General features: G+C 32.6%; 1 protein-coding gene and 1 long non-coding RNA gene across 4 annotated transcripts in view; one reads left to right on the top strand and one right to left on the bottom strand.

The window, feature by feature from the left end:
- Positions 1-13,230, top strand: part of LOC111620437 — a 49,691-nt gene that overhangs the window by 19,981 nt on the left and 16,480 nt on the right. The gene's annotated exons all lie outside the window — the stretch shown is intronic.
- Positions 3,262-13,230, bottom strand: part of LOC111620431 (probable RNA-dependent RNA polymerase 1) — a 12,442-nt gene continuing 2,473 nt past the window's right edge. Inside the window, exons 2-9 of the mRNA XM_023362353.1 lie at positions 8,418-10,050; positions 7,628-7,814; positions 7,148-7,411; positions 6,906-7,070; positions 6,685-6,831; positions 5,183-5,307; positions 4,779-5,117; positions 3,262-4,620 (exon numbers count right to left, since the gene is read on the bottom strand). Coding sequence (XP_023218121.1) covers positions 3,469-4,620; positions 4,779-5,117; positions 5,183-5,307; positions 6,685-6,831; positions 6,906-7,070; positions 7,148-7,411; positions 7,628-7,814; positions 8,418-10,040 — 4,002 coding nt within the window. The 5' untranslated portion in view covers positions 10,041-10,050 and the 3' untranslated portion in view covers positions 3,262-3,468. The remainder of the gene's footprint in view (positions 4,621-4,778; positions 5,118-5,182; positions 5,308-6,684; positions 6,832-6,905; positions 7,071-7,147; positions 7,412-7,627; positions 7,815-8,417; positions 10,051-13,230) is intronic.

Genomic DNA, 13,230 nt, shown 5'->3' with positions numbered 1-13,230 from the left:
AAGCAGCCGAAATCGAGGCGCTTATAATTAAACTCACAAATGGCCACCTGACGGTGTAAATAGAATATGCATTATCATCACTTGTTTGCTAAATCATGTGAATTGCCAAAAGCGACGTTACACGACGTCATCCGAGACATATCCGAACCTCTATCTCTTTGAACTCGTTGTTCTAAAAATATAGTAATCTGTCTAGAATTTAATAAAATTTCACATTTTAGAAACTAATATTTTTCTCAAAAAATTTGTCAACTATGTATTTGTATTCAATTAAATTTATTTACAATTTTTCTATCCACCTTTCGACCCCAAAGTCATTTTTCGTGATCACAAATGGGGTCGCGACCCATAGATAGAATACTACTGTTTTAGAGCTGTTACATTATTTTAAAACTTACAGTAGCGTGCCGTCATTAGAAGCGGTGGAAGCGCCGCTTCCCTTGTATTTTTATAAAAAACAAATACATATTAATTTTAATTATATGAAAATAATCGCACAATATTTTATTATAACCGCATTATGTATCTTATTACAAATTTCTATACTACACGTGAAAAAAAATAAGATTGCTATTGTATATTCGAATATTAGTGGCGGAGTGGAATCTCTGTATTGTCAGATTCCAAAAACCCAGATTTGCGCATGTGCTTTACAGAGCACCAACCTCACCCGGTTTAGCCGGTAGAAGCCTACTACATTGGGTTGATGCTACACATATAACGCTTCCAATTCTATCCGGGACCGGTTCCGGGCTGCAAGCTGCCCGCCCGCTATATATTTGGCCGATTGCGTGAATAACGAGTAGATTTATAACTTAACCCAACCGATAAGAATTTACTGGTATGTTTTTACGATAGTTCTGTATAGTTGTCAGGAGTTTAAAAAATCCATTAAAATATTTGATATNCGAGTAGATTTATAACTTAACCCAACCGATAAGAATTTACTGGTATGTTTTTACGATAGTTCTGTATAGTTGTCAGGAGTTTAAAAAATCCATTAAAATATTTGATATTTCTATTCTGCTCTCCGATTTTATATTACTCACGGATTTCGATGTTAAACCAGTGATATTACGATTTCGTATGTTCCATCTCTAAGGGGATGTAGAAAAAAACGTGTACAATTCTTGTACAATGTTACTTCGACAATGTTCTTGTACAATGTAACTGTTACTTCGACAGCGTCATTTACAACTAAATTTAATGAATGAGAGAGATGCATCAGATACAGAAAAAGCTCTAGAATTTATTTTCCTTAAATTTACAATTTACGTATCCGTCTGTCATAAAAATTTGTCTTTCCACTTTTTTCCCGAGACTACAAATATTTGAGTACAAAGTAACTGGTTTCGACTTATTTCTACTTTAATTAATTAAGTAGTACAGTAGAGCCTCGATTATCCGACTCAATTGGGGACTGGGGTTGGTCGGATAATTGAAAAGTCGGATAACCGAAAAGTATGAAAAAATCCATTATTAGTGTAGTATATTATTATATCCCATGTAATTAGTATATTAGTATATCGCTATTAACCTATTTTGTGTTGAATTTTCATCGATGTTAAGCCTAACAAAAATTTTTTAAATAATAATCGTCGCTATTGTATCGTTAAAAATTAGAAAATTAAGCCTCGTTTAAATACTGGCTCCCTTTCATGGTCAATCCAGTGTTGCCAGCTAAAACACGTAAAAATAATATTAAAGTAGGCAAGACATAGCCAAATATTGTAGCGCTACATCACTAGCACACGTTTGAAATTTGCCGACTAGGGCGGTCGGTTAACCGAGGTGTCGGTTAATCGGGGGCCGGATAATCGAGGCTCTACTGTAGTTAAATAATTAAGCGATTAGGGAATTGGAGACATAAACAAAACTCTGACGAAAGAGCCGGAATATTACTTAAATAAAAGCTTAACCGAACCAATCTATAGCCGAGTACAGTGGGGACCAATTTCTTCGAAATACTGTATTAAATGTAATATAGACAGAAATTTTTCCAGTTCAACGAGAGTGACCGAAAAGTTGTAAATTTTGGAAATTTCCGTGGACAGCACCTGGTCCTCAAACGAATTAGTTAGAAAACAAAAGACGGACAATCTATTAAGTTTAACGTATTTAGANAGTTCAACGAGAGTGACCGAAAAGTTGTAAATTTTGGAAATTTCCGTGGACAGCACCTGGTCCTCAAACGAATTAGTTAGAAAACAAAAGACGGACAATCTATTAAGTTTAACGTATTTAGATTTTTTACAGCTATGATGAGAAACGTTTAAAATTTACAACAACCCTGTCGCGTCCTTTGAGATATACTAGTGATACTACAAAAGACGTTAACCGGTATCGGCACCCTCGGGATTTGGCATGCATGCACGCACTGCACACCTACCAAGATCGTCTCTGATTCCATCCCACTGATAGGGAGCACTTTTAACTAAATGGATTGTTTTAATATTTAAAAAGTAAAGAATATCTTATGCTATTTTTATGTACGTTTCTTCACAAAACTATATTCATACAATCGAATATTTTGTACTAGGTATGTATAATTGTATAATTGTATATCGATCACACATTTTATTTTAACAAGTAAGTTTTTATAATTTTATTTTTAATTTTAGCCCTTATATCGTGGCTAGCAATTTAGAATGTAATTGTGATATTGAAAATTTATTTCAAAAAGTTTTGGATCGAGACCTTATAATGAAAAAGAAAACATTATTAAAAGAGAAAGATCAATGCCCAAATTAAATATAAATACGTCGACAAAAAAATTTGTTCGACATTTTCATGATGAAATTTATGAAGATATAAAATGGCTCTGTGGATGCATAAAAATTCAAAAATTGTTTTATTAGCCTTGCCTACTATTTTCAAATAAAATTAGTGTGTGGAATAAGGTTGGCTTTGACAATTTAAATAATTTTAGTAAAGCTGGCAAAAGACACGAAAATCCTAAACCTCGCATCGAATCTTTCGTAAAATTGAAGCAATTTGGAATCAAAATAGAATACAGTTTAACATTAGTACACAATATAAAATAAATATTGAAAATTATAACGAGATAGTTACGGCTAATAGATATATTATATTTTAATTATTAGATGTTATCGAAGCGAGAATTGGCATTTAGAGGGCGTAGAGAATCTATTAAATCTAATATAACAGAGTTAATTATATTGAACTTGCTTATTTATTAAGTACGTTAGATAATCTATTAACTAAAAATACATTTAGAGAAGTCTACGGTTTTTACTGGCTTATCGAACAAACGAATACGAATGGCCCCTAGACCATCACTGACTGATTGCCCCTGGAAGTCGGCTTGTTACAAAAACACAGCTTCCCTATCATCAAATGTCACGGCACGCCCCTGAAAACTTAGCAATATTATCCATTGTGTGATAGAATATATATTAAATCACAGCATGACATATTTCACAGGAAATTCTTTGAATTCATTTAAAATTAAGGCATTCTTAATTTTTTTCTTTCTGCTTCAAGTTTTTTCTTTAAACTTTCCGTGTCCATACGAAAGAAGTCTTCCAGATACTTAATGGCTTCCCAAGAACCAACTGCAGATACGACTAAAGAATTTCTTTCTGAACTTCTAATAGTTAAAGATTTTAAATCAACCAACGAACATAAGATATTTCGCAAAGTATCAATTTTCTTGTTTTTAAGTCCTGGAAGTATTTTACCAGAAAGCTTAACGGGTTTTAATTCTACTAGTTCATTTAATTGGTCGTACTGTTTAATTTGGCAAAATACGGACGAATTGCCAGTTGCAGCCAAAACATTGTATGTGTCTTTAGCCCAAGAAGAGATCCAACCTAAATTTTTAGGAAGAGAAGAATTACTTCTGACAGATTTTAAAAACTCCAAACATAAATTAGCAATGTTGCTTTTCTTTACATTTGATTCTGCATCACCTACTTCGCTTATATTACAATTATTTTGTAAAATGCAGGGAAAGTATTCTAAAAGCCAAAGTTCGTCTTCTGGTTTGAATTTTTCGTTTCTGTTCATCCAGTGACCAATCAATCTGTAAGCCGATGTTATTATATTTGGAGGAACGAAAAAGCGCGATAGATCAAGTTCGTCTTCACTGTCAAGTATTGGATATTCGTTTATTATCGATTGTAAATGATTGTCAAAAATTGTAATTATTGAAGTTTGAAGTGTTTTTTCTTTAGCCTGCTTTGCTTTTAAGTTGATCAAGTATTTTGAAATTATCCACGGAAAACTAAGAAATCGTGCAGAATTGCTGCTGTAAGTAATAACGTACCATGCAGACGCTTTCTTCAATATATCGTCCAATATGTTCGGATCTATATTTTCAGTATCAGCTGAAATTCCAAATTCCTGATGAAATTCGTTTCTAAAACGCTTCTGCAATGTTTCTACAGATTGCACAACGAGTTTTTCAGCGTTAAAAGCGTCGTGTCTTTCGGAATGTCGCTGGTGAAGTCTTCGAAATGCGCCCGAAATTGCCTCAGCTTCCGTTTGAACTCCATATCTATGCATCAAAATTTGAAGAAAATGATTGTAGTTTTGTCTAGAAATTCGTGCAGATTCTTCGTATTCTTCCCAACCAGGATAAATTAAGTCAGGATCAATCTGAAATATCGAATAATCATTGTTAGAATTCTTAATATGATTATATTAGATTTATAAATCGTTCAAGAATTATTTTGACGTAATTAATGTATTATATAGCGTAAAGAGTTGTTTTTCCTTTTAAACACTTTAATTTATGGTTATTTTTAATTATTCACCTGTAATTTAACGGTTTCCCGTTGGACACATGTAGTTTTCTGTTCAAATATTTCACAATTTCTGTATAAATCACCCAAAGCACGTTTTGATCGATAAGTTTCTCTGTCAGTTCCTCTTTCCATAAAATCTGGATATTTTTGTGGCTTTTCCTCGCATGTTAGGGGTTCTATATAACCAGACTTTACATAATCTAATGCCAGAGAGAATTTTCGAGCAATCTCTTTGCAGATTGGAGTATGTATACCAAATTTATCTGAAATTGCCAAGTGGGCACTTCCGATTATACCAATCTGGTCATTTTTAATGTATTCTTTCAGCATTTCGGTTGTTGTATGTATCTACGAAATATAGAATTTGAAATTTTTATTGAAAATTAAAAAATAAATTGTATCTAATAACTTACATCGAATGTAGCACTCGACTGTTTATCTTCTTCGGGAGAAGGGAAATTTTCCGGTTCTCGGTTACGAGAGAAAAATAAATTTTTTCTCCAAATAACGGCGTATTCATCTCCATCGAGATCGGATCCTGATATAAAAATAACACTGTTACTCATTTAAAAATATTAATTGATTATTAGATTACTTATCGCATAATATTAATAAACATAAACTGATAACACTAAATGTAATCTCTCGTTAATCCACATTTACATTTAAAGGATGTAGAAAATATTTGTCTACAAGCAGCAGGAAATAAAATATAGCATACTTGCTGTTACCCGCGGCTTTGCCCGCGCGGATTTTGCAAGCAAACCCCATTTATATTCAGTATTTCAACAACCATAGTAATTGTTACATAATACCTACCCCTGAGAATGATCACAATTGCCGAGAATCAAACGAACTATTTTCAATTTGATCGATTTTCTGGAACGTTTACAATCGTTCTATAATCGAACCAATATGCAATAACAAATTCGAATTTAAAACGGTTCGAACATTTTTAAAAATCGAAATAGATAAAAATATTTATAACAATGTCTGAAATGTTATCAAATTAATACACCTAAGTACTCGATGAACACTAAATCCTCTCCCTCTCCCCCCGCGGGAAAATTTCGAAAAATTCCTTCTTATTGTGCATTGCCATGGAATATCCTACTTAAACGCAGATAAAAACAAAAAATCGCATCTAAACTAGTACAGTAGAGCCGTTTTTCCGGTTAAGCCTTAATGCTCTCCCTCTCCCCCCGCGGGTGAATTTCGGAAAATCCCTTCTTAGTGTGTGTTTTCATGACGTACCCTAACTATGGACCAAATTTCACCTCTTTAGGTTCAGCGGTTTGCTCTGGGCGATGATGAATCAGTGAATCATTCAGTCAGTCAGGAAAAGCAATTTTATATATATAGATTTATTGAATTTTTAAAAAGTAAAACTATCTATCAAGTTTATTAACACAGTATGAAAATGTTATAAAATATAATTTTGCGGGAATTATCTCAAAGGAACTATTACAAACAATAATCCACACAGAATACATGAACTAAAGAAGAACATTATAAAGGCGACTGCCAACATCAGTGTTCAAGTGCTCCACATGATGGCAGCAAACACGGCAAAAAGAACTGGCGAACATTTCGAAAATATGTTATAATAACATAATTTCGTTTAGCTTAAAAATTAGTTTATATGTAAACTTTGCTTTAACCTCACAACATAAAACTGATTCCTAACACGCGTGCGTGAATTTTCCATCACTCTGTATTTTAGTTACCAGAAAGCAAATGTTTGCAATAAAATTTCAAGTTTTTTGAAGTATATAAAGCGTATTACGAAACTTATTTTGATTTCTTATATATCTGAATAAGCTGCTAAAGTGAAAAGGATTTTTCGTTTTCAAAAATATTTTACAAATTATTACTAACAAGTAAGGTAATTTTATCTTTAAGAATAATAACATACCAGCCATTTCATCCGGATGTGGTCGTTTCCCTTTCTGCGGAAACACTATACAATCCACAATATGATGTAAAGCGGGAACATCGATAGCTTCTAAAATTCGAATATCTCCGGGTTGAGTACAAGGGTTTTTTGTCACCAACACTCGACCTGAAATATTATATATTAATTAAATTACAATAACAGTTTCGATTATATTTAATCTATACAAACAATATTTCTACCTGTTTTAATTACTGTTTCTGTACTAGTTTCTTGTCCTACAATATCTTTCGTGTATTGAATAAATACTTGGCCATATTCGAGAGTGGCCGTCTCGTCTAGAACTCCGAACATGTTTCGTCCTTCGTTGGGATTTATAGCTAATCTAGCTTTCGTCTTAATATCATCTAAAGTAATTAATGATTTTCTATTGTATAGTGAATAATGCGGTAAACACAATATATAATAAGTTTTCAATACTCACAAATCGCTCTTTCTCGAAGACATAATAACAGTTCGCGAAAGAAAGGATCGCCTGTCAATCCTATTCCCGCATTCACCATTTCTTGAAATCCGGTTATGGTTTCCAGATTCAGTTTAGAAGCGAGATATTCTGCAGTCTTTTCATCGTCGGTTAAAATATCTGTTTCGGTCGAAAGCATTTCTTCCTGTAGTTCTAGAAATACTTTATTTGGAACACCCAGTTGATTCAGGATGTTGATCATTGGACGATTCAAGTGTACGGGTACTAAATTTAATAAATAAACAAATAAACATATTAAATATGCATTTTTAATTTTTTGTTTCAATGCTTCGGTCTCGGATATAATCAGTTTTAAACAACGCACGTAATAAAACAGTTGAATAAGAAAAACGGTAAAGATACCAAATTAGAAGCTTAGAAGCAATGTTTGAATTTATATACAGGCCTATACATAATATTCGTATAAAATTAAATACTTACTGGCTTGACTTTGCTTTACTATTTCAAGTTGATCAGATGGACTATCAAATTTTTTCATACTTTTTCTAAACACAATTTTCAGTCCTTCGTCGTCCAACGTCGGATCCATAACAAGCATTCCCTTATAACCTGCATATCTTATTTGAAAAGCACACGAAACTTTTTTCAAATTCAACTTTTCGCTAACCTACAAGAATAAGATGTTATAATACATTTAAAATTCCATTTATCATGTGAATAGGTCTTTCAGAATTAACTAATGAACTGAAACGTCTGTCATTTTATTATTTACTAATGAATTTTATTATTATTATTATTATACATGTTTTTATATGAATAGAAATAGCAATGACCATGATATAGACCGTCTATTTGCCAATATAAACGATCGCGCTTTGCTGACACCTCTGCTATTTGGGCCTGCCTGAGAGCAGTTATTAAGGCGATTTCAAAAAAAGCCTTTTCCAACTGTTTCCAAAAGCTTCGCGAATATTGTCAAAATATTGTATTGTGTCTCGTAGAGCGTACTTTGAAGCCCGATAAAAGTAATATCTTTGTATCTTTTGTTTTCTTGTCAGAATAAAAACAATAAAACAGTAATTTGAAAAATTCTTTGTCTATTAGCACTAAAACTTGGGATTAACTATTTGATTGTCAAAAATATATTTATTGATTATTACCACTTTTGAATTATTAACTTCACATATAACAAAATCTAAAAACTATTTATAATAGACACAAATATACAAACATGTAATTATAAATTAAGATAATAAATGTGGATACTCACGTTCTCGGCTAATTGTCTAGACATTTTGCCAATTCCATCTGAAAAGCAGTAAGGTTTTCCTGTAACAGGATTTACTCCACCTTCAATATCATCCTCTGTAATGACGTAACGATGCTCTAATGGAATTTTCACTGTGTCTTCTGTTTGTGAAAAGCACTGTCCCAAACGAGCCATGTATTTGGATACGCTTTTGGTTATCGAGAAATCACCCATCCATGCTCGAATAGTATCGGCATTATTTCCTTTATTGTCTTCCGCATACATCCAAACACTATGATCTCTGATTTGAGAATTTGACCATGCCAAAAATTTGTAATGTCTTGCGCATATTTTTATTCCTTCAATCATAGGCATCGTAACTGCGAATTCCAATAATGCAGCATCACTGTAATTTGCTGACGCACTCAATTTCTTACCGTCGTCATCTCGAAAAGATACTCGCAGTGCATAATTTGAATCAAAATTTCGCAACATTCTGTTACTGAATTGAAATTCGGGAGGATAAAACAAAGTTGTTGTTGGAGTCAAAACTACTCTCCGAATCAATTTGGCATCAGAAGGCGTTGTATATTCGTTATCTTTTGCACGAATTTGATGATCTGTTTGACAATACCATTGATACATCAATTCGATTGCACGTGGATAGTGGCAGAGTACACCACGTTCTTGCAAATCTAATATATACTCCAAAGCTTTCTCTAAGTAAATTGGATTTTCGTTGCATTGCTGTTCTATCTGATTAATGAATGTTTTCCAATTTCCTCTAGTTTGCTCTTGTAAGACAAAATTTCTAGTAAGTATTGCGTATAAGTTGTAAGTGCAATCGAAATTCTTCAAATTAAAAGTCGGCAATGGCAAATATTTTCTTGTTTCCAATTGTATGCAGCCATAGTAAATAGGCATTGCATTATTACATGAATGAAATCTACTAACTATTTCTTTAGCAAATTCTACATCTTGAATACGTAACATCAAGGCTGTCGATTTGCCATGCACTTCTTTATCGATGGCATCTAAGGTTAGAACTCTTCGTCCCCTAGAATACGCAACGGGAGGATATTTCACTTCTAAAAAGAGTAAAGCACAGTCTTTCTTTATATTTAAAATAATTCTCCTTACGGACGAATATTTTATTTTTAATAAATTATTGTTATCGTCGTAAATATTTCTTTTATGTCTTATTTCCAACATCCGTACGTCATGATAAAAATTTGCCGACAGAAATCCTTTCACATATCTGTGTATTACATAATGCGTTTGTGAGCAGAGAGTTCCAAAGTAAAACATATTTAGAATGATGTTTTCGTGACAAGCAATCTTAGTATGATGAAAACATTTGGCGGTTGAGAATGTTAACCAACATTTTATATCGGTCCTGCACCAGTATGTTGCCAAAATGTCCATTTCGGAATACACGTCGGCAAAGAAACGGTTACTTTTGCACTCTACTTGAATCACGTGTTCGTCAAATACGGGTTTATTGTCGTGTCTTTCTGTCTTTTCCTCTTCAATCCATTGTACTACAGAGAACTTCCACTTTTCGAGATGATTTTCTAAAATCTCTCTAAAGTTGGTGGAAGTTGAATAGTCGTCTAACGAGGTAATTCGAAATTGTAGTCGCATTTCTAGTTATCTGAAATATTAATAATATTAATTTTTCAAATCTGTCTTAAATATAAACAGTCATCTTTGAGAAAGAGCATTATATTCACGTCATTAAAGCAATAATATATGCAACCAACGCGATAATTAATTGTGCTACAGTTTTCAATTTGCTGTCCTATAACGTCAGCAATTTGAAAATTGTAGCCGAATTAATCATCGTGACAGCGCGAATTTATAATTCACACTGTCTGTATGTTCTTCGTTAATCTCGAGAACGGAATTAGATAGATAAAAATCGAGACCGGATATGGAAAGCTTAAGGGCAAGCTCCTATTAAGTATATACGAACTTCCGGTCGGGACTGAAACTATTTTTTTGAATTAAAAGATTAAAAATTGCAGCCAGGCATTGTGACGACGTCACAATAAATTGTTGCTCGTTTAAATATCAAAGGATGTTAGCTATGATGCAATGTTACGTGGTCATAACTAACCTTTAAGTATTGCGAAGGAATATTGTTTATTACTAGATTTTTTTATTACAAAAGTTTTTAGTAAATAGAGAAGCAAATTAATAGCTTTGGAAGAAATCGACACAATTTTATTTAAACTCTTTCCGTCCTGTGATAGTAAGATGAGCTTCTCACTATACCCATCAAGAATTTGGGCGATCGATCGCCCGATCGTTCGGGTAATGAAAGAAAGGACAGAATATCTAGGATAAACAGCCGTAAAAAATTCGTAGGTTTTTCTAATATCAGATTTTTACCACATAAATATGAGAAACTGAATGATTTAGAACAGGTGTGGCGAACTTTTTTGAGCTCGCGTGCCATATAGTAAGCATACTCAGCTTTAGAGTTGTTTATACGTGCCGAAGTTTTAGATTGTAAAAAACGACATTTAAATAAGTTAAAGGAATATTCTTTAATTAAAATAAATGTAAAAAAGCTGATAGAAAAAAAAATGATCAGGTGATAAACCGAAAGAGCGATTGAAAAAGACAGAAGATAATCGAAATCATATGACAGTTATATACGAGATGATTTCTGCTTACGCGCGACTTTGGGCAAGCGTATCATAGGTTTGCCACCTCTGATATAGACCTCTCTAATCACTTGTTTTAATTTATTTACGTTTTTAATTGCCTTCGTTTCAGATAAAAATAAAATTACTTTAGAAAAGAAATTTTACAGTAATTTTATATTTACAGTTCAACATAAGTATCCATATATGTATATATGGATACTTACAAGAAGAATAAAGGAATATATATATTATATTCCTTCATTCTTCTTGAAAAATCTGCAATGGCACTCATATTTTTATTATTCCAATAGACTTCTATAGATATAATCGAGATGGGTTGATAATAATAATAATAAGCGCAGAGCCCGAACGATTAGGAGTTGAAAGTTGAAATTTGGTACACATTTTAGGATACACTATGAGAATGTACGCTAATACAGGATTTTTTAAATTTCCCCTCTCCCGCGGAGAAGACGGAGACGTTTAAGGATTACCCTGAAGAACTCGGCTTCTACTGTACTATTTTAGATGCGGTTTTTTGCGTTTTTGCAAGAAATCAAACATATTTTTAGACCCATATAAAAATACTCTAATTAGACTCGAAAAGGGAGATCTAATTCTTGCGCCCGGTGAAAAACGGGTAAAATAGGATATAATCTAATAATCTTAATGTTTGCTTTCATTACTTCTTGTCGGAGCAACTCCGGGCTCAACTGCTAGTTTCTAAGAATTCAAACATCGAAATTTGCTTTGAAATTCAAATTTAGGAAAGCTTACTGTAGTTTCTTATTGTGACCGTCTAAATTCAATCTGTAAAACCATCCAAGCATTGATACAAAAACGTTTATAATAAAAATTGAATTGAAAGGCTGCATTATAAAGGTNGACAGAATATCTAGGATAAACAGCCGTAAAAAATTCGTAGGTTTTTCTAATATCAGATTTTTACCACATAAATATGAGAAACTGAATGATTTAGAACAGGTGTGGCGAACTTTTTTGAGCTCGCGTGCCATATAGTAAGCATACTCAGCTTTAGAGTTGTTTATACGTGCCGAAGTTTTAGATTGTAAAAAACGACATTTAAATAAGTTAAAGGAATATTCTTTAATTAAAATAAATGTAAAAAAGCTGATAGAAAAAAAAAATGATCAGGTGATAAACCGAAAGAGCGATTGAAAAAGACAGAAGATAATCGAAATCATATGACAGTTATATACGAGATGATTTCTGCTTACGCGCGACTTTGGGCAAGCGTATCATAGGTTTGCCACCCCTGATATAGACCTCTCTAATCACTTGTTTTAATTTATTTACGTTTTTAATTGCCTTCGTAACAGATAAAAACAAAATTGCTTTAGAAAAGAAATTTTACAGTAATTTTATATTTACAGTTTAACATAAGTATCCATATATATATATATATGGATTCCATATATCCATATGGATCCATATATATATATACTTACAAGAAGAATGAAGGAATATAATATATATATATTATATTCCTTCATTCTTGTTGCAAAATGGCACTCATATTTTTATTATTCCAATAGACTTCTATAGATATAATCGAGATGGGTTGATAATAATAAGCGCAGAGCCCAAACGATTAGAAGTTGAAAGTTGAAATTTGGTACACATTTTAGGATACACCATGAGAATGTACACTAATAAAGGATTTTTTAAATTTCTCCTCTCCCGCGGAGAAGAAGGAGAAGTTTAAGGATTACCCTGAAGAACTCGGCTTCTACTGTACTATTTTAGATGCGTTTTTTTTGCGTTTTTGCAGGAAATCAAACATATTTTTAGACCCATGTAAAAATTCTCTAATTAGACTCGAAAAGAGAGATCTAATTCTTGCGCCCGGTGAAAAACGGGTAAAATCGGATATAATCTAATAATCTTAATGTTTGCTTTCATTACTTCTTGTAGGAGCAACTCCGGGCTCAACTGTTAGTTTCTAATAATTCAAACATCGAAATTTGCTTTGAAATTCAAATTTAGGAAAGCTTACTGTAGTTTCTTATTGTGACCGTCTAAATTCAATCTGTAAAACCATCCAAGCATTGATACAAAAACGTTTATAATAAAAATTGAATTGAAAGGCTGCATTATAAAGGTTTTTGTGTCGATGCTTGAGTAGTAATTAAGTGCAGTTAAAGAAGAATGTAAGACCA

Source organism: Centruroides sculpturatus, unplaced genomic scaffold (genome assembly GCF_000671375.1).
Source record: "Centruroides sculpturatus isolate CEXI.00-Female unplaced genomic scaffold, Cexi_2.0 scaffold143, whole genome shotgun sequence".
NCBI lineage: Eukaryota > Metazoa > Arthropoda > Arachnida > Scorpiones > Buthidae > Centruroides > Centruroides sculpturatus.
Note: the sequence above shows the minus strand (reverse complement) of the source record. Positions and strands in the feature narration are given on the sequence as shown.